Here is a 22,034-nt window from a genome sequence, read left to right on the forward strand (position 1 = left end):
GTGTAGCTCAGTTGTGTGCTTCTATTAAAAAAGTCTTCCAGTTCCATTTCAAATGTGAGCAGCAACATTTTGAACATTTTGATGGAAGAATTAAAACACTTCAGAGACCAGATTAAAAAATGCTGGGCTACATCTGGATTCCCGTTCTAATATTAGTTCATAATGACGCAGACTTATCAAATCAGGACCAAAATAGAAAAAAACGAGTCATCAGCTGTATGTTGGGGATTCCATCACTGGATATCAACAACTAGATTTCAACTCATTCACTCCCATTGACAACTGTACACGTCAAATATTCATTTGAACAAATCTGGCTATGAACGAGTGAAGACGTCTTGACATCTTTTTGGACCTTTTCTCAAATGCAATTTTGGAACACTCATTTTGCTATACTAGCTCTCATACTGTCTGAATCGGGAAACACCGAACCAGAAAAGCTAATCCTCGGTGTTTCCCCGTGTTTATCCCGACAGAATCCGACCGCAATGGAAAACATTTGCGTGTGTAACGGACAGATGGATGTCCTCGCATGTCCCACATGTCCCATGATTATCCCGGTACATTATCATGGCTGTTATGTCACACGGTGGGTTGTTATCTCCTTTCGGCTGACCTTCTAAGTGCAGTAGACCAGTCCGTGTGCGCATTTGCTTCGTTTTATCGTCATCTACGCAACAATAGCAATTTAACTGGCTCAACCTGAGCTTCAGTCAAGGAGGTTGGAGGATGGAGAGGAGAGTGGATGACCAGGATGAAGGCGTGTGTGTATATGTGTGTGTGTGCGTTCCGGGAAGGAGATGAAGGTGCTGACACACATCAGAGGACGAGGGGAAAGCAGCGGGAGCTCCCTCAGCCTCTGTTTGTGCGTTGCGGCAAGGATGCTCGTGTGAAGTGTCTATCAAGCCACAGGCGGCGCAACTGACTGCCGGTATTACTTTTTGGACAACTTTTTTGGGGGTTGTAAACTTTTTTTTTTTCTGAGGAGGGAACAAAATGGAGGAAATCTATTTTTCACTCTTTGGTCCCAGCGCATACAAAGGAGCAGCTTCTTTAATTGGAGGCTCTGTGGAGAAATCGGCGGTGTTAACCGTTGCGACTTTGCTGGCGCGCAACGTCGAGAATGTTGGCGGCATCCTGGCTGCACCCCCAAAATGCAGATTAACGCTCATAGGTGAGCATGTTAAGATCTCGTCTTGTTCTTTTTGTAATTGTGTACACTCGTGGGTCAAATATGGATCATTGTGTTGGTCATTTTTACAGTGCTGTTTCTAATTTTTTGCTCCCTTGACTGAGCTATACATCAAACGGTTAAAATATTACAATATTCTGATACACATTACAAAATTGAGTAAGAAATCTGTAAATAGAAATAAAAATAAATCATATATTATTCATTTAAATACAAATATATAAATTCAGACAAAAAATAGAATAAATAAAATACACAAAATAAATACAATAAAAATAGAAGACTAATAAACTCTATTTATTTATTTATTTATTTATTTATTTATTTATTTGTTTATTATAAATACAATAAAAATAAATATTTTAAACAAATGGCAGAAAAATTGGGCCTAGAAGCTAAAAGTAGCTCCAGGTTTCTGAGCTGTCAGGGATTTTTTCAAACAATTGCAAACGTTACAATATTAGAATTCATGTCTTTTGCATTTGATTGCATCACACTGTCCATGTATCTAACAACGCAAGCATCCGGCCGCTCAATTAATGTTTTATTTGCTGTCTGCTTCGCTCCGGTCGGATTTGACAGTGTGTATGTTTGCTGACAAACATGTTGCATATTGATAATGTGTTGGGCATGCTGCTGCCGCCGCTATTTAAAACAGTAAAGGAAGAAACAGAAGCTCATGTTTATGCATTGGCAGAATCCCCACGACGACGGCGCGGCTCTCGCTTCCCGCCATCTTTGATCCTGCGTGACGTGAAGAGACCGACCCTCATTAGTTTTGCCGGCTGATTTGACGTCTATTCTACCATCTGTCTTGGACGCATTTTAAGCTATTTGTTTGTCTGTCAGTCAAAGTGGATGGATTTAAAAACAAGGTAGCGAAACTTCAAGTTGAATGGAAAGGCCGAACTTTGACCCCAGGTCTCCATTGGTAGAAGTTTTTGTTCACGCAAAACAAAAACCATCATGTGAGATTTCATCCAAAAGATTTTGCTGTGATCCCAAATGATGCTAAGTGTGTATGCTAATGTGACACAGCTAATGTGATCTTCATTGTGTGGATCAGAGAGAGGTCAAGCTTTGTTGGATCACATCAATGCTATCCGCTCTCTGATTAAAATATGTTTGAATTTCCCGCTTCAAAGCTTTCATGTGCTATTTAGTACTTCCAGGCTCGATAAAAGTCGTCTAATGTCGATACTACCAGGGTCGGTAATAGACGTCTAATGTCGACATTAGACATCAAGATGGCAAACTGTCTGCCTTGTGCTCGATAGGATAATAATAAATCAATCAATGCCTTCTCGTGCATTCTCTTCCAGCACGTTTTTGTCCCCCTCCTGAAAAAAATATTTGAACACAGAGGGAATTTTACCGTAATCCAGCGGTGGCGGTATGAGTTTGTTTTTGCCCCCACCGGGCCGCATTTATGATGTTACATAATTGAACGCCTCGCTTGAAGGTTGTCGTGCCAGACTCGTGCGGTTTATAGCCTGAAACCAACCGAGATACGACACCCAGAAGAATACGTCGTCTCTCTCTCTCTCTGGATCCGGGGACTGTGGATTGTAGATCAATAACACGACATTTTCACTTTGACCGCGGTTAGGAGCCATCCGTTAATGAAGCCGCGGGCTTGAGAAGATTGAACGAGATAAATAACGCACACTCCGCCTATTTCCTTGTCTCTGATTAATTCTGTGTCTTCATCATCTTATTATTTTCCTAAAGGCTTCTAACCATTAGTTACCCAATATTGTTTTAGCTAATGGAAGATAGCCACGCTAATGGTGAAAATATTTGACTCGTTACTCAGTTCGTGAAGTTTGCTTTCTAATAAATCATAACTGGGTGATCTTATATTTCAAAGTGGTTGTTTCCACGTGGTCCATATAAACCACCTCAGACATTTTTATCCATGAGGAGAACAAAGAAACACCCCAGTTACATAATACAGACTGGATGGCTCTTGAAGTATCGCCGTACTCTTGTCAGTCTTCCCGCTGCACCATTCTGTTTATTTTTTTATTTATTCTTTTGGAACCTATCCTGTTTTTGAGTTCAGGCCAACGCGATAAGAGTATTAACTTGGCGCCAACCGTTGGAATCTTGTTGTTTTAATTTCATAGATGGTGTTTTGTCGTTAGCATCGGTTTCTTTGGTTGTCCTTCAATACACCTTGTGGAGTTTTTTATTTTTTTAAAAAGTACTATTGAAAGCGTTTGTTTACGTAACGTGCCTTCCGGACATAAACAAATGGTTTATAATCAGCTTTTTTTTCAAGTGCTTTGCTGCCATCTTGTGGTGTTCATATGCTATTACAAACTAGTACATACAGTCTGCATAACTGGACTGTATCTATAGGCGATGCCGTTATAGGCGCTACTGTTTTGGTTAGCAACAGTTAGATTCGCGGAACAGCCTCGAACGGAATTGTCCGTTGGATGCACAGGTGTATCTAAAAGAACATTCGCTCCTTCCTATGTATTGAATGAGGCCGAGACGTTTCGCTTCCTCCTGCCCGGCGAGCCTCGGATGTTCTTCCTGTGCATCAATGACTCTGTGTCTCGCTTCTATGAGCTGCTTTCAGGGCTTCCTCTCAGTGGCGAGATAGATGGCCTTGTGTCCACACACAGCAGCGTCTCTGTGTGAGCGTCACACTCTGACCTTGCCCACGTGGAGTGAGACCAATTAAAAGACAAATAAAGAACACACACCTGCTCCTTTTGTGTCTTACAGTCATTTGTCACTCTTGGTTTTTTTTTCTTCTCATTTTATAAAAATACATATGTATGTGTGTTTGTTTCTTCTCTTCAGTTGAGCGATGCATGAGTGTGATGCAGTCCGGGACACAGATGGTGAAGCTGAAGGCAACATCCAAAGGGCTTGTGAGGCTCTTTTACCTGGATGAGCATCGCTCCTGCATTCGCTGGAAGCCATCACGCAAGAGCGAGAAAGCCAAAAGTACGTTTGCACAACACATGCTCGGTCGGATGAATGCACAGCAGCGGAGAAGATAGTAGGCACTTTATTAGGGACACCTGGATTGACAAGTCCGAATAGGGGTATGGTATTTATTCAAAGGGGATTTAAAAATAAAAAAGGAAAAAAATACATTCAAGAAAATGAAATAAAGATGAAATAATAATCAAAATAATTAAAAGATAAATGAAATACAATTAAAAATTAAATCATGAAAAAAAGCTAATTACTAAAATAATTAAATGAAAAATTAAATAGAATTAAAAATTAAATCATGAAAAAAAGCTAATTACTGAAATATATGTAGTAATGGTCAGAGTGATGTCCTCCTCTTATTTCACCTTAAATGGCTGACAAGTTGTGTGTGTGTATGCGAGTGATCTTCACTGCTTCCACCGAGAGGATTATATTTTTTCTCTTCAGCATCAACCCACAGAGACGCCTATGGATGTGTACAAACATGTTGAAAAATGACACTGTTTGCCACTGTCAGCATTCGATAAGCCTCTTAAATATGTTCACTAGGCGCCGTTATGAAACACACACTCGTGCCCTGTCCGCTCCCAAAAATGTGTGTGTGGGATGTAAAATGATGCGGCCATATTGTTACTGTCAGCCAAGATGACATTTTGGAGATGAGAATATGCCAGGGGGTGGGGTGGGGGGGAAATCATTCCACAATGGATGGTGACAAAAACATTTTGGCTCAAAATCAAATCAAGGGGCATTCAATATGGCCGAACAATAAAAAAAGGCTTTACTGGATTTGAATTCATTTCTTTTCCTTTCTATAATCAGGCCAAGTGCAGGGTACAGTTACCCAGCCAATTGTGATTATTTAGCGTGATTAGCTGAGTCGTCCTAATTTTCTGTTTTGCTTTCCCTCTCCCTTCCCGGCAGTCACCATCGACTCGCTGTACAAAGTGACAGAGGGCGTTCAGTCGGACATCTTTCACCGGCATCCCGAGGGCAGCTTGGACCCGGCGTGCTGTTTCACCGTCTACCATGGCAACCACATGGAGTCGCTGGACCTGGTCACGTCCAACCCGGATGAAGCTCGGACTTGGGTCACGGGCCTTCGTTACCTGATGGCCGGCATCAGTGACGAGGACTCGCTGGCCAAACGACAGCGCACCCATGACCAATATCCCTTTTTACATCAATTTATCCGAGTTGGTTGGATCGTCGATAGGAGCTGCTGTTTTGGTTAGCAATAGACCAAATATATTTGTACAAATCTCCTTAACGTGCGTGTGAGGTGACGTGGATGAAGCAGACGTTTGAGGAAGCTGATAAGAACGGTGACGGGCTGCTGAACATAGACGAGATCTACCAACTCCTCCACAAGCTCAACGTCAATCTCCCGCGGAGGAAAGTCAAGCAAATGTTCCAGGTGTGAGAAAAAAACCCACAATGACATCAGATCCCGCAGAGTCAACCTCATTCTATGAAATTCATTATAATCTTTGTTACAGCAGAATCGTTGTACCTAATGAAATGTCCTAGATATAGTTCATCATCAGATTCAATAATGACAGTTCTAGGTCAATATACTCATATTTTTTGGGGGTGTTCAACACGCATGAGCAATTTGATGGTCTTAGGTGAGATAAAAAGTTTTATGTGAGGGGGAAAAAGGCAAAAAGTAATAGAAGAGTATTAATTTTTAAAGGCAAAGTCACACTAGGCTAATGTCAAAGCTCCACATGGGACATTAGTGATGTTTCTGAAGAGGATCACGCAGTGCTGCAGTGCAATGCTAATGACCATCAATGTCTCACTTTATTAGGAACCCGAGCGGAACGGCTAACAGATCATTGCGCTTTTCGTCATCGGTATTTTTTTCCCCCGACAGTCTTCAATGATTTGTGACTTCACTTTGGCTCAAAAAGCCTCACATCTTGCCTTAAAAAAAAAAAGATGGCATCAAAATAATTTATTGCCCAGTAATGAGAGGAACGAGGACGCTTCCATTTAGAGCCTCACCGAAATTTTTATTACATGGAAATCAGAAGAAGAATTTCTTCCTATTTTCCCATAAAGCTCGGTAAATATGTCATGCCGAAGGCCTAAACATTTTTGTAGAAGGCCATCATGTGAATTCTCTCGGCGAGCTCATTCAGGGTTGTCGTGTGATGGAGGGATTAGCCGCCGTTATTAGATCTCCCGCCCCGTGAGATCCAGGTGATATGAGGCGCTCGGTGGCGGCGGCGAGCTGTCACTGAAGGTGGCGGACTGGAACGAGCAATGAGGCGTACTGAGGGTGTCCTCGGGCAGCGTGTGTGGTGATATGAAAGGAAATCTTGCACTCAAATAGTTATTATACACGCAGAAAAGGTGTGTTCTCAATGGTTGACATTTGTGAAAAGGGCAGAATGTAAATCAAATTGATTTCATACACTGGAAATAAGGGTTTTCCAAACTGAGGGTTGGGGCCCATAATGGGTCCCTAAACAACATTTTCAAGGACACTTTTTTAAAAATTGAGGCTGAGTCATACAAAGTGATTTTGTGCTGGTAATGGCAAGCTAGTTGGTGATTATGTTCTCATTTCGAAAAAATATAGACATATCTGGAAAGCTTTCAATGAGTCCTTTGATTTGATACGTGGCTTGGTCCAAATCGATTTTTGACTGTGCAGCTGTCGGCTAAAGAAAAAAAATAAAATCTATTAATTCATTGTACATATTTGAACTTGCTGCAAGTTGACGAATAAAGCATAACCTTGAAACTTTTGACCGAGGTGACTTTTTTTCCCCACCCTCAGGAAGCCGACACAGACGATCAACAGGGTACGCTTACGTACGACGAGTTTGCCGTTTTCTACAGGATGATGTCCATGCGACGGGACCTCTTCCTGCTCATGATGGCCTACAGCGACAGAAAGGATCACCTGACGGCCGACGAGCTGGCCAACATGTTGCGCTCCGAGCAGAAGGTGAGCAAGAATCAACAATTGAGCCCAACTAAAACATGTTGCTAACCAAAACAGCAGCTGATGAATGGTAATCTTACATTTCGTTTTGCAGATGGTAAACGTAACTCCGGAGTACGTGGCAGAAATTATTGACAAGTTTGAAATATCAGATGAGAACAAACAAAACAGTGTCATGGGGATTGAAGGTGAGTCTAGCGATATTGCTATTATGTTTATGTATTCATATTTTTTGCGGACAGAAACTCCTTGGGCACGTTGACGTTTTACCGGTATGCTTGCCCGTAAATAATTCCTTCTTTAGCGAGCACTCGCTCCCCCCTTCAGTGTCACGGCGAGCGCCAGCTGAAGACTCGACTTAAGACGAGCGACAGAGCGAAGAGGCGTGAGAAAATTGGGAAGTCAGAACGACGCGAGGAGGTGTAGGAGCGAGACTAATGTCATTGTTGCTGATGTAGGAGGAGGCATGAGGAGTCTGACAGCTAATGCCCGCGGATCTGCAACATGCTCCTCTGTGACCAAAATGAACTTTGACCACCAAGATTTCCAAATATTTGATAGAAGATTGATGTCCACTGTTTCTTTTCCTCCCTCCCAACGTTTTGGAAAGGCCGCAGAGCTGATTCTTGCTATTCCTGTCTCATTCTATTCTTTTTTTTTTTTTTTAAATACAATACAAGACTGCTTGTTTTCCTCCCTGCAGGTTTCACGAGCTTCATGCGCAGTCCGACATGCGACATTTTCAACCCGCTGCACAACGAGGTGAACCAGGACATGGACCAGCCTCTGTGCAACTATTTCATCGCCTCCTCTCACAACACGTATTTGACCGGGGACCAGTTGCTGTCTCATTCCAAGACCGACATGTACGCCTGGGTTCTCCAATCCGGCTGTCGCTGCGTGGAAGGTTAATGGGCGTGGCTCAGTGATGTCACTAAATCATTTTTATCAGATCCGACCAACATTTCTTGATTAAAACTGCCTTCCTTCTCTCCGCAGTGGACTGTTGGGACGGTCCAGATGGCGAGCCGATGGTCCAGCACGGCTACACGCTGACTTCCAAGATCACCTTCAAGTCGGTCATCGAGACCATCAACAAATACGCCTTTGTCAATAACCAGTGAGCCAGACCGTGACATTTAATTATTCCCCAAACAACAATGACATTCTGTCCACAAACATTCCAATTCCAAATGTGGTTTATTGCATTATTGAGCGCCATCCACTTTAGTGAGTTTATGAAATAATCTTGCAAAAATGCTGCATTTATATCAAAACAAGCGGCCGTCATTGATCGGGAAGCCGTTTAATGCTGGCTTTTGTGATTTTTGGGCCATCATTAGCATCGAAGTGAACCATCTGCTCACCAGAGTTTCCTCACAGGAGAGTCCAACGCCACCTCGACAAAACGATGGCTTTTCTTATAAAGCTATTTATTTCCTTGAAAGCCACTGGCAGGCCGCACGGTGTAATTAAGTCTCAAGTGGAGTTTCAATTTGGCAGCAGCTTGTTGGAGCAAAAATAGAATTGCATCGAGTTTGTTCGCCCGCTTGGCTATTATTTAGATCAGTTGTCAGCTTGTTCTGTGTTCTCTGCGGTATTGTGTGTCTAATTAATCGGACTAAGTGTTTATTTTTGCTTGTAGCTCATAATGCATGACGCTAACGGTCTTGTAGTGTTCTCCAAGCAGGAAAGAAGTGGTGGTTGTTCACAGTTTTAGGCATGTCTCTTACTCTGCATTTGTTGATATGCGGCAGGTATCCGGTGCTTTTGTCCATTGAGAACCACTGCAGCATCCAGCAGCAGAAGAAGATCGCTCAGTATTTGAGGGAAGTGTTTGGTGACAAGCTAGACGTCGGGCATGTACTCACCAGAGAGTCCAAGACGCTACCCAGCCCTCAGAGTCTGCAGGGCAAGATTCTTATTAAAGTAAGTCAAAAACAACACTGTGTATGGCATTCAAGCTAAAAAAAAAAAAACCTTCACATTTTTCTCTCTCTTTTTTTTTAATTTTCTTAATTTTTAATTATTTTTTTTATTTGTATTTTTTCTTTTTTTTTGTTTCATTTTATTTATCTATGAGCACATGATGGGACTGCTCAAATATTCTGAAATCCATTTCTATTCATTTTGATGAAAATATTACGAGCAGTTCCAAGTACAAATCCCATTTCATGAACACAGTCATCAACACTGTTGCAGATTATCTGGCATTTATTTAATGATTCTGCTTTGGCAATGTTTGATATGCTAAATTAAAATGATTATTAACAAAATAATAGAATTTAGGATGACATTAATTGGCTGTGCTCAATTTACTTCATAATACAAAGAGTCAATGAGTTTTAAACAGAGAGCCAGTTGCTGGATTTAATACAAAATATAATGCAGAAAAATGAACATTAGCCCAGAAAGTATTTGAATAAATCATGTTTTTAACAATACACAGGATGATTTAAATATTTAAAAACATCTCATATTAACGGTGATCTCTTTTATGACACTGACGCGTTCTGATAAAAAGCAGCAATATTTGCGTGGAAAAAAAAAAGTCCTTAATATGAGCGTCGCATAAATAATAAAACCGTTCATTAAGTGGAAATGAAAGATTCAGTTGCCAAAATCCCGTTGGTGCAAAAGTACATCTCAGTGCTCGTTACTCTTAATACTTTGTATCAAAACAGCGGAAATCTCATTCGGTTGTCGTTTGACTCACAGCGGCCATTTTCCATTTCGGTGCAACAAAAAAAAAATATTTTTGCTCATAAAAACAGACAGAGAGAGAGAGAGTTTTCTAGCATTTTCTGAGTGAAGAAAAGGAATGCGGTGTTACCCGGCAAAGAGCTTTCATCTCCTCCAAGCAAAGACCTAAACAGAGTCAAACAGCCTGATTGATTTTCCCACAAAGCTTTTGAGTCCCCTTTAAACTCTTCGGCAGCTTCCAAGAGTACGGCCAGATAACAAAAAATGGCAAATAAGGAGTAGAGTGGTAATAAAACGTGCGTCTGCGAGGCCGCCGTGTCAACTGCATAGGGCTGAGAGTCAGCCATTGATTTTTTTTTTTTTTTGTGGAGGAGCTCAGAAAATTTGCCTCCTCCCACTCACACCCTCACTAATGGGCTCCCGCTCGACCGGAAGAGCCTCTCTCGGGGAGCTTTTCTGAGAGTTGGCGGCAGTTGGTACATTTATGTTGATGTGGAGGAATATGCCGATGTCGGGGAAAAGGATTGCATGAGTCATTTGGAGGAGTACGCCTCCTCTGTTTATTTTGTATTTATTTTTTGCACTGTTATTTTTAGAACAGGGGTCACCCTGGAGGTCGTGTCATTTTTCCATGATCATGTGATCGCCCATTTTTTGGCAAATATTTTGTTCAGGTCAAGTTTTATTATTTTATTTGATTATTTTATTACTTTATGATTTTATTATTTCATCATTTTATTTATTTTGTGTTTTATTTCCTAAACAGGTGATTTGAAATGCTAATTTTGTACATTTATTTTCATTCCGGTGCTGACTTGTTTTCCCTTCCACTGCGTTCAGGGCAAGCGCCTCCCTGCATATTTATCCGCCGATGCCGAGGAAGGCGAGGTGTCCGATGACGACAGCGCAGACGAAATTGAGGATGACTTCAAGCTGAAGAACAGCAACGTGAGAAGAAAAAAAAATCCACAATTTTCTCTTTAAACTTCAGCTCAGTGAGCACCCAAAAAATGCACTTCAGCAATTTTTTAAAGTTAAAAAATGTCGACGCATGAGTGCAACCTTTCTCCACAGCCTCTTTTTGTCTCAACGGCCTGCTTTATCATCCTTATTAATATGACATAAAGCAGGACAGCCCTCCAATCGTTTGTCACATGGTTCCCTTGTGTGACTAAATACGGCAGCGTTCCGCCATTTCTAGCTGGAGGCGCGTGGGCTGCAGATGCCACTTTGGATGAGCAGAGTCCTTTTTTAAAGGGGCGGTAGCAGGTTTCTACTGACGCAGAGCTTTTTATTTATGTTGGAATATAGGGTGCTCATTAAAATCGCAAGCAGATAAGCATTCTGAGCTGTGGACTAAAAAGTTAATGCCAACGGCTTGCAATGTGTGATAATTACTTCCTTCCTTCCCGTGAAACAAAACTGTATTTTAAATCGCTTCCGAGTGCAATGTTGGGCAGGCGCAGTAATGAATTTAGATGATGGCGATAAATAGCGAGACGGCCGATTGGGGAGTTGATGGTTGAGGCAGGAGGAGCTGCAGTGCTGGAGCTTTACTAAATATTTTTTTTAGACATATATGTGTCTTTGAGTCTTGTTATGTTATCTTTGTGTTTGTGTTTCTACAGCCTTATTGTGTAAATTTTGATTATTTGAAATAATCACACTCCCGGACGCCGATGCTAATAACCGTTAGCATGTCAATGGGATTTTCCAATGACTTTAGCATTAGCACAAAAACAAAACCTTTATAGTATTTAAATGGAAAATCAGTAATTATTTTTGTCGTATGTTTAGTTTTACTGTAAAATCCATCTGAGGTAACATTAATCATCTTAAGAGAAGCCGAGGGACGGCAAAATGAGCCGACTCAATTGTATAACGCTGAGTCGGCAATCTGGTTCTTGCAGGGGAACGGTCAGCATCATCAAGTGGAGTCTCACATCAGGAAGAAGCTAGACTCCCTCCTGAAGGAGTCTCGCATCGGCGACAAGGAAGACACCGACAGCTTCAGTATCCGAGCTCTGCTGAGGGCCACGCACCAGGGCCTTCAGAAGAACCTCCGTCAGGTACACCGCAGGAGCTCGGAAAATGGCGGAGACAGAAAATAGTCATCTCTGGGCTCAATGCCTGGGCGGGGTGTCATGTAATGTGTCAGAACGGCTCCAAAGTGATAAAAAACTCAAATTCTGAAGTTGCATTGCTTAATATTTCATCTCCTCCTACTTTGCCGCTTGTGTTATTTTTAGAAGCTAGTGCTTCCTGAATGCTGTTCGAACATAAAAGCGGGCTTTTTTTTTCTTTCTGTTACAATTTCTTTCTCACGGTTACAAAGCAGCGCTTTCCCTCAAGTAGGTTCCCTTAATAGTTTTTCACAAGGCCAAAATCGAATAGAAGGGTCAAAGGTTAATATCATAAGCTAGAAAATTAAGTCACTGTTTTTTTGTCACGCATGATTTGCCTTTGATTCTCCTCCCACTGTGTGTTGCAGAGCTCCAGGGGGGTTTTGAAAAAATCTCAAAGCCGATCCTTCATCACCACACTCAAACAGAAGGTAGGCTTCATCCGAGAAAGGCAGTTTAGTATATCTTCATCTTTTTATCCACTGGCCTTATATGTAATTCTTGCAGTCTATACACTAGGCGTACATATAGAAAATAAATTATTCATATCTGCAGGATGCGTGCACTGATTTCAGATGCTCTCCTTAAGCAGATTCAGTTTTTTTACACTTATGAATCTCTCAAAGTTATTTTATTATAGTTTGTATAAAAAATATATATTTTTTTCATGCTTACATACTTCAGCAGCTAAGTTCTTTCGATTTTTGTTGTTCTAAAAATGCCACTGGAGATGCATCATTTGCATCCTCCCCCGCATGTTCACGTGTGTGCGTGCACGCATTGGCGCGAGTAATGCGCTGGCAAGGTGCTTCTATTCTGCGGTAATCGCTGTGAACCTGGTCCTCTTCTCAAGTGGACTCACGTACACGCACACACTCCACATGCCATCCTGTACATGCACGTGGGGATATGCGTCAACTGGATTTTTTTTTTTTGTTTTTGTCCAGAGGCACTCCAAATCACGGCTGACGTGCCAAAGTGGGGAGAAGGAGGAGGATGAGCAGGAGACGTCCACAAGGGACAATGGAGGACAGTTTAACAGGTGAACTTGCTAAAAACACTCCCACATAGCACACACTGTATTGTACAAGGTTTGATGAAAGATTAAAAACATAAAAATAAAAAAGTTGTATGATTTAAAAAAAAAAAACACTATTACTATAAAATGCATGATAGACAATATCAAATGATACTTAAGTATTATGATGAGTAAAAAAATTAGATTAAAGGAAAACATGAACAAAATACATAAAAAATCCAAATGGAATAGAAAAAAGATGACAAATATGCCAGAGAGAAATACATAAGAATTTTGTAGAAAATATACAAATATTGAGAAAAAAAATAGAAAGAAAATTGACAAATTATACAGCATTTATACAATTATTGAACATGTGAAAATTTTAATACAATGTAAACAAATAATTACAATTAAAATAATCAACTGCCTATGGCCATTTTTCCTGCATTAAAATAAATATTGTATATTAAACAAAAAATATCCAAATATTTTTTCTCAATCACCCAGCGGCTATGCATACTTTGACTCTTCTGTCTTTTTGTGGTAGGGGAGGAAGGAAGAGGAAGACCATGAAGCTGAGTCGGGATCTATCAAACTTGGTGGTGTTCACCAACTCCGTGGCCTCGCAAGAGTGTCTCAATGAAGGTACAAAGTTATGCGCGGCTCAAATCCGCCGCAGCTGCAATTTCAAATCCCGTTTTTGGAAACACGCCTCATCCATGTTTGTCTTCAGGTACACCAGGTGATGTCCTATCATTCAGCGAGACCAGAGCCCAATCGCTGGTCAATCACCGAGCCGAGCACTTCCTGGCTTTCAATCAGAGGCAGCTGTCGCGGATCTATCCCTCGGCTTACCGCATCGACTCGTCCAATTTCAATCCCCAGTTCTACTGGAACGTCGGCTGTCAACTGGGTAAGCGCGTCTTTCTGCGCCTCTGGCGGCAATAAAAATCAATACACGCCATAACTCGGCTGGTTGCTGAAAATGCTTTTTTCGAGCTATCTCTCATCGAGTTCATTCCAAACTTTTTTTTTAAATTCGATTCTTCCTTGTGAATCTCAATCAAGCCAGACAATCCTTGTGTAGTCAGTGCAGCAAGGCCTAAGTTAATTACAAACATGATTGCTTGGGAGAGTAGCAAAGGCTAAGCAAACAAGCCTCTTATTTCCTTCGATAGACCTCATGAATGCCAAATATGTCAGGAAAGAAATTTCATGGAGTGGTGATGACATATTTGCCTTTCAGTGGCGCTCAACTACCAGACGGAAGGTCGAATGATGCAGCTTAACAGGGCAAAGTTCATGGTCAACGGAGGTAGCGGCTACGTCTTGAAGCCGCCGCCCATGTGCAAAGGTAACAACATACATTGGAACCTCACATCCATCCATCCATCCATCCATCCATCCATCCATCCATCCATCCATCCATCCATCCATCCATCCATCCTAAAACCAAATTGTACGAAAACTGAAGTAAAAGTTTCCGTGATTATCATGTAAGTCCAATCTTCCACTATCTTGACTTTCTACAACTATGCATGTGTAAGTGAAATAGAATCGCCGCAACTCTACTTAAAATGTCATTAAGGGGATTTAATGGGTAGTTTACAGTGGGAAATAACACTTAATGTTTTCCTTTAATCTTCACTTGACAACAAAGCAAGGGGGGTGGTTAACCTTGGGTGACTGGTTCATCATGCGGCATTTACTGCCTCGTAACTTTGTCGTAGTGTATTTTGTGTGTGTGCTTTCTGTATTTAACCCAAAAGGGGGGGGGGGGGGGGAAAGGAGCCTCAGCAGTGCTATTGAGTGATAGCGTTCACATTAAAGCTGTGATGTTTCACATTCCCTGCAGGCACTTTCAACCCATTTAGCGATGACCCACTTCCGGCATGCCCCAAGAAGCAGCTCGTTCTTAAGGTTATTAGCGGACAGCATTTGCCCAAACCGCCGGATTCCATGCTTGGGGACCGAGGAGAGGTAAAAAAAAAACAAAAAACAATTCCAATATATTAGACACACCAGACATGTAAAACCGTGTCATTGTTTTTTCAGATCATTGATCCATTTGTGGAAGTGGAGATTATCGGTCTGCCCATTGACTGCTGCAAGGAGCAAACGCGGGTTGTTGACGACAATGGTAAGGAAGAAAAAAAGTTGTTGGGATTAAAAAAATCAGATAATTAAAGAAAGCAGAACAGCACTTGATTTTGAATGGATTTGTTTGACTCTCCCGAGGTTTCAACCCCGTGTGGGAAGAGACATTGTCCTTCACACTGCACATGGCCGAGGTGGCCTTGGTGCGCTTCCTGGTTTGGGATCACGACCCCATCGGTCGAGACTTCATCGGCCAGCGGACGGTTGCCTTCAGCAGCCTCATGCCCGGTTTGTGCGCACAGTCGACCGCCGGCTTAGATTTGGAACCCAATTAGACAGACCCGACAGGACACGCTGTCACATCTGAACAAATGTTTCTTATTTCGTGACAGCTTTCACGGCCCTTGGCTGCGTTTTTGTGTCAAGTCGGTTTTGACTCGAAAAAAATCTTTCACCAGGTTACAGACACGTCTACCTAGAGGGCCTGACCGAGGCGTCCATCTTTGTGCACGTGTCAGTGCACGACGTGTACGGCAAAGTGAGTATCCCGCCGCCCTCGTCTGACATTGCGGTGAACCGCTTGACGCCAGTGGGAATACATTTTGGAAGCGGGCCTGAGGAAATGAACTTTTCGCCAACCCACCGCTTATCGGCTTCTGTGCCAATCCTTTTGTCTTTCTAGTGGAGTCCTCTAGTCCTGAATCCAAGCTTTACCATAATGCACTTTCTAGGATCCAGCAAGGTATCCATCCGGATGTCTTTGTGAAAGCTGTGTGGTGCTGCATGAATTGTAGGAAAATGCATGGATGCACCCCCCCAAAAAAAAACGCTTTGTGTTTGTGACACTAAACGCAAAATTGCCACATCAGAGCCGCAACAGAATCCTTTTTTTCTTTACATGTATATTTTATTATTATTATTATTATTATTATATTAATAATCCATATTTAAATTTTATTTATTTATTTATTATTATGAGATTTTGAAAAAATATATAAATTGCGTCATAAATTGCAATACAGAGGAAATAAAATGGCATTTTGATTTTTTTTTAATTCCCTTACAGGAAATTGAATGTTCAGCCAAGTGTCAAGTATCAGGTGTTAAACTTCACACTTTGCATTCCGCCTCTGTCACGGCTCTGATTCTACCTCCCAAGGCGGGACATTTCTGGGTCCTGCCGATTTGTGTCAGTGCCGTTTATGCGGAAATGTGAAAAGTCTTCTTCCCTAGCTTCAAAAAGCACTGCAAGAGTGGGCTAAGATTTTTTTTTTCACATGTAAGCATGCTTACGTAACCCACACAACGGCTTCTTCCATATTTTGCTGTGGTATCTAAAAACGCATGTCACGATCTGAAAACAGCTCCGTTCTCCTCGAGCTCACTGCCTTTATTTCCCAGGGAAATCAACTTCGAGGCATCCGCGGTTTGTTCCACCGTTCTTCCAAGTCCTCGGTGGATACGACCTCGGCGGGTCTTCGGAAGCGCTCCATCAGCGACCACCTGCTTCGCCGCACGGCCAGCGCCCCGGCCAAGGGTCGCAAGAAAACCAAGATGTCGTTGTCTGAGTCGGCGGCCTGCATGTCTGAGCAAAAGAACGGCGTCGAGGCCCTCGGGGAGGAGCCGGGGCCGGAGAAGAAGCCCCAGGCCCGGCCCCTTCTCACCCACAGACCCATTTCTATGCCCTTAGACAGGCTTCTGCAGGGACAGCTAACTCTGTGCTCCGGAGACAAGGAGCATGACATTGGTGCAAATGCCGTCATTGGTGGGTATCAACTCTCTTTTTGAATTCTTATTGATATTTGGAAATACAGACCAACTGGAAGTTGACCAACTCCTTGACTTTGGAAGTTCTACTCTACTCTAAACTGCATGATATTGTCCGAAAGCAACATAGGGACTTCTTCATCTAACAAATTTCGAATCCAACTCCTTTGCTAACTCTGCTACAAAACAACTTAAAAGACTAATATGCTGTAAAACATGTGACCTGAGCAACTGCGGCTTGCTCCCCATAATGCCTTAACATGCCTTTTCTGTCCCATCTTCATTTGTTGTGCTTCTTGATAGTAGAGAAGTGACTAGGATGTTCCTGCAGGTAAATCAGACTTACGTGCCTCTTGTCTGAAGGTTGCATCGTTCGAACAACATACCAGTATTACGTCTTCCCAGTGTATTCTATTTTAGCCCTTTTCCACTGCATGGCGCCTACTTAGCTCTCAGAACCAGGTACTACCAGGTTCTAGTTCTAGTATAGGGACAGGTTTTGAGTCCCAAGATGATAACAAAAGGCAACCTCAAGACAGTGTTACGCACACATGCTAACATTAGCATCTGGATTTAGCTTTGGACACTGTAGTATTTTACCTGAAAGTTTCCCATTGGCCCATTTTTTTTCTGCCCACAGTCTTGTCGTAAATAACAAGTCTCTACCGACTGCGGTCGACTCTACGATCCTTCATTGTTGTTGTTTAGTAATGTGCTTTTTGCAATTTCTCGTGCAAAATTTGAAGTGCAAAAACAAACTGAAATAAGATATGCCAAGCTGAGACTGTGCTACGCAGTGGAAAAGCGGCAACTTAAAGTGATATGAGAACAATATGGCTGTGCCATTTGATCCCAAACCCATCTGATCATCTCTTTTCCTGAAATGATGTTTGCAAACATGGAATCCAAAGCTTCATTCTCCAGCTTCTCCCTCACAGTACTTGGTGATCCATTTGTCTGTGGTTTACGTTGTATTGGCTGGATTGTTAATTGTCGTCTTTGCTCTTGTTGGATGGCTTGATGGCTTGCAGTCTACCGATTCAATTTCTGTATTCAATATCTTTTAATTTCCAATCATCTATTTCCACAGGAACGTATTCTTTTGACAGAGCCAGGTCTTCCTCTGTGGATCTTCTCATGAAATCACCCACTTCCATTCAAGAAACCATCCAATCCCCCTCGAAGGTGAAGAACCAAAATCCCAATAAACCACAGGAGGCCTCTTACCTGGTTGTCGGTGATGATAACATTAGAAATGAGGACGACTATGTCAATTACCAAGCAAGTAATAATCGAGTCAACCAATCGAAGATACACTCAGCACTTTCTACCAACAAACAGTGTCGATCAGATAAATTAGAAACTTCTTCGATCAGCACGGCGTTCACTGTTGCACCTTCCGTGTCCTCTTCCTCCGCCCCTTCTTCCGTTGCCCCGCTTCCCTCTATCAACATGGACCATGACCTGAAAAGTTCCAGTTCTCTCCATGACAGCACCATCTCTAGACTCATTGACGCTATGTCCTTAGGCAACGAGCAAGACTCGCGAGGCTCCATATCAGCTCTGATTGGACAATTTGAAAGCACTACGGACCAAAACGAGAACCCCAAAACTTCCCAAATCTGCACTCCAAGAACAACCCTTTCACCGTCCACGACTCACCTGGCAGACACGACTCCTGCTCTTTTCTCCAGTCCAGAAACCGCTGAACTTGAAGAGGTCTATACCATTCTCGATGAGGAGATGCTATCATCACCCCCTTTATCGGCGTACAACCAGAAAAATCAGTCAGTCCACAATCAGGCAAATACTCTGAATGGTGTATCGTCAAGCAGCTTGGCTTCTTCTCCGCTAAAAGGGGCTCAAGGTTTATGGAACCAACGCAACAAGTGTTGGGACGAAAGGAATGGAGATTCCGAGGAGGTAGAGGAAAGTGTGTACGAGGAAGTGTTTGACCCACCAGCACCGATAACAGAACAACAGAGGAGTTCTACTCAACGATACATACGTCCACCTCTGAACAATTCTTTTCAGCTGTCCAATGATCGTGTCAGCAATGCGTTTGCAGAGGTGGAGGTGAATGTCGATGAGGATCCAAAGGAGGTGAGCGTAACCTCATCGAGACGAGTATGGGAATCCCTCGGTAGTCCCTCAAAACAGAGTGCAATTTACCAAAATGAGTCCACTCCAAAATACTCCCAACAAAGACTTCCTCTGACATTTCATGAACCTCAGCAATACCCAACCTTTTCAACACCATGTCCTTCCTCGTACAGTAAACCTTTGTATCAGCGACCGAATCAACAATCCGGTGTTCAGTTTTCTCCGATGCGTAGACCAGTAGACTCAAAATTTTCCAAACCGCGACCCCTAAGCCACAACGGCTACCCGAGTCCTCAAAGCAATCCTTTTCATTATAGTCGAGAGTTTACACAACAGAGGAGCTTCAACAACAGCCCGGTTCCAAATGGTTTTCTCCAAGGCGGCCAGATCCCTAACAATTTTCACAAGGGAAGACAAGGATATGCAGTCAGGGAGCAGGAAAGACGCTTGCAAAATGGATTCTCCTCTTCGGAAAATCTTCATGCTCACTCTGTGCCGTCAGGAAATAGTTTCAGTGATAGAGGCCTTTACTCAATGCCTTCTGATTTTGATACGGTGTACAGTCACACGGACTCTGGTGACTTGTCAGAGTCTGCACCCCCTTCAGTCTCGCAACTAAGTGAAATCCAAGCGTCCACTCCAAAGCTTTCTTACAGTCAAAAGGTAACCGTGTCCCAGGTACATTCCAACATCAAAGCTCCAAAGATATCAACTCCACGCTCTTTATCGACCGGTCCCCAGTCGATTAGCATGGATTCCACGGTCAGCACTCCGTGTAAATCCAAGTCTCTTGGGGATCTGACATCTGAGGACATATCATGTAACTTTCAGAGCAAATACCACATCATAAGTCGCAGTTTCATCACTCCACGCATGAGGAAACAAAAGAGAATGGGAACCATGGGGGGTGGTACTTTCCAGTCGCAGTCTTGCGACCCGCTGACAGAACAGTTGCGCAAACTGGTCAATCTTGAGATTGAAGTTAGTGAAAGAGACATGTGTCAGTCTCCTCGGTGCGATGAAGAATTTCAACCCTCACAGACATCGAGCACAGACCCCTCTACTTCCCGAGATATTGACGACTCCCCTCCACCACTCACACGTCGCTTATCGTCCCGTAGCCAAAGCCGAGTGCGCCACATCAACAGCCGCGCCCGCGAAAGACAGCAGGAGGCCCTGAAGCCACGCTCAAGCGGTATGGTCAACGGCACCGCCGCTGTAGGCGGCGTTGTTTTGCGGAATAAACCAGCTTCACAGAATTCACCTGTGAACAGACACTCCACTGGCTCTTACATCGCAGGTTATTTAGGCCAGCTGGAGGACAGAGGACTTCCCGAAGGAGCTTGTACAGCGTCACGTTACGGAAATGGCGATCAACATTCCGATCGCTACTGTACCGATGACTCACTTGCTCCTTCAGACTCCTCCCAGTTCACATCAGAGCCAGAAGTCTACTTCCTGCTTAGACTTTAGTTTTGACCTAAAATGAGATGGACTGAGTGTGACTTTTTTTTTTGTAATCCGCAAAACGGAAGCTTTTCCCTGAAGCTGGACATGGACTGTACCATTTTACTAGTGTTTTGTTTACATTCTAACTCTGTACGAGCTAATCAACTGCGACTGAAAAACACAACGGTAACCAGTGATGTGTTAAAGCTAGACCTGGACTGTCTGCGCTGTTGCTGTTCCATTCCAATTCCAGTACAATGACAGAAAAGGGCTCAGAGTTTGGAGAAGCTAGTCATAACTTCAAATGTGTGAGAACACCGTCGCAGCGTTTATAATTTGAACGTTGTGTTTACGCCAGAAGAAAACACGTAAAATCAATTTGATATTAGCTTTCATATTGATTGGTTTTACAAAATCTCTCATCGTCCGAATAGTCTGGTCAAGAAACAAAAGTTAAGATAAGCAATATACCTGTTCTATCCGTAAAATAATGTTAGCTTATGAACCAAAATGCTAACATCATGCTACTACGACTACATCTTGATTTGTTTCGCATGATTTCTTTGTGTGATGGACATCACCTTCAAAGGCAGAAGTCAATTTGCACAGCGTTTGCCTATTTTCAGATTCAAAATGACGCCATACAAATTGCATTGTCACAGCATGAAATTCATGTATGAAATGTTAACGGTTTTGCTAGTCAAAAGTTGTTCAGTCTGGCGGTGTGTTGTCGATATTCTACTTTGTCCAAATAAGACAGACGTGTTATCGTTGTCCCAGTGTTGTCAAAATTGAGACGCCGACGCTAAAAAAAAAAAAAAGATTAGACTGTGAATCAAAGTGTGTTAATTTGTATAACTGGAATATGTCGTGAAGGTCACCACCATGAAAGTCTTCCTTCTCGTTCACGTGTAAATAATCCCGCTGTTGTCTTTGATCTTTGAATGGTCTTTGAGTTCTGACTGTACGTTTATGCATGTTACCTACACGTGAACATGTCGCGCATGACTATGCACCTGTTTACACACACAAAAAAATAATGTTGCAGCGCTCCACAACTTTTGCACAGGATGGACGAATAGTCCCACCGGGGAGGACGAAGACTCACAACTGGGTTACAATCTAGCGTATCAACTAATGTGCTTTCTGGCTCGTTGCCTTCTATGGTCTGCAAACAAAAAAAAAGATTTGGAACTTTTATTTTTTTAATTGCTCTGATACAGAATAACAAACTCTTGACGATTCTGGTGATTTTTATTTTGTACAACTTGTAACGGAATGCAAATAAGTGTACAGCACTGAGGTCAAGGAAGTGAACGGAGCAATGTTGTAACTGTATTATTTTTTATTGTTCCAGTGTTAAAATGGTCTTTTTCTTTGTATTGTTGCTCATCACAAGACTGTGAGCATTTTCCTACCAATGCAATAAAAACAAGGAAATATTTGGTTTCCACTTATCCTCTTCTCTTCAAAATATACAACATATATATGTAAAATTTTATTTATTTATTATTATTTATTTTATATATATATATATATATATATATATTATTTTTTTCTTTTTTTTTTCTTTTGTTGGAAATTAACGAGTGTTTAAATATTACGTCACCATCTCTTCACGCAGGTCACGCAGCTTTTACAAGTGGTCACAAAATTGTGTCT

General features: G+C 42.3%; 1 protein-coding gene across 1 annotated transcript; it reads left to right on the plus strand.

Annotated features, from left to right (window-relative positions):
• The first annotated feature begins 996 nt into the window (after positions 1-996).
• plch1 (phospholipase C, eta 1) lies at positions 997-20,560 on the plus strand. The gene is made up of 23 exons (XM_085916106.1): positions 997-1,174; positions 4,010-4,156; positions 5,075-5,318; positions 5,438-5,567; positions 6,942-7,112; positions 7,204-7,297; positions 7,813-8,016; positions 8,109-8,229; positions 8,867-9,038; positions 10,653-10,760; positions 11,723-11,881; positions 12,304-12,366; positions 12,883-12,977; positions 13,504-13,601; positions 13,690-13,869; positions 14,203-14,310; positions 14,812-14,936; positions 15,012-15,096; positions 15,195-15,341; positions 15,512-15,591; positions 15,736-15,795; positions 16,455-16,818; positions 17,911-20,560. The coding sequence occupies exons 1-23, from the start codon at positions 997-999 to the stop codon at positions 20,394-20,396; spliced, it is 5,619 nt and encodes a 1,872-aa protein (XP_085772232.1). The 3' UTR covers positions 20,397-20,560.
• The last annotated feature ends 1,474 nt before the right edge of the window (positions 20,561-22,034 follow it).

This window comes from Syngnathus leptorhynchus, chromosome 7, assembly GCF_054491065.1.
Source record: "Syngnathus leptorhynchus isolate UIUO chromosome 7, UIUO_Slep, whole genome shotgun sequence".
NCBI lineage: Eukaryota > Metazoa > Chordata > Actinopteri > Syngnathiformes > Syngnathidae > Syngnathus > Syngnathus leptorhynchus.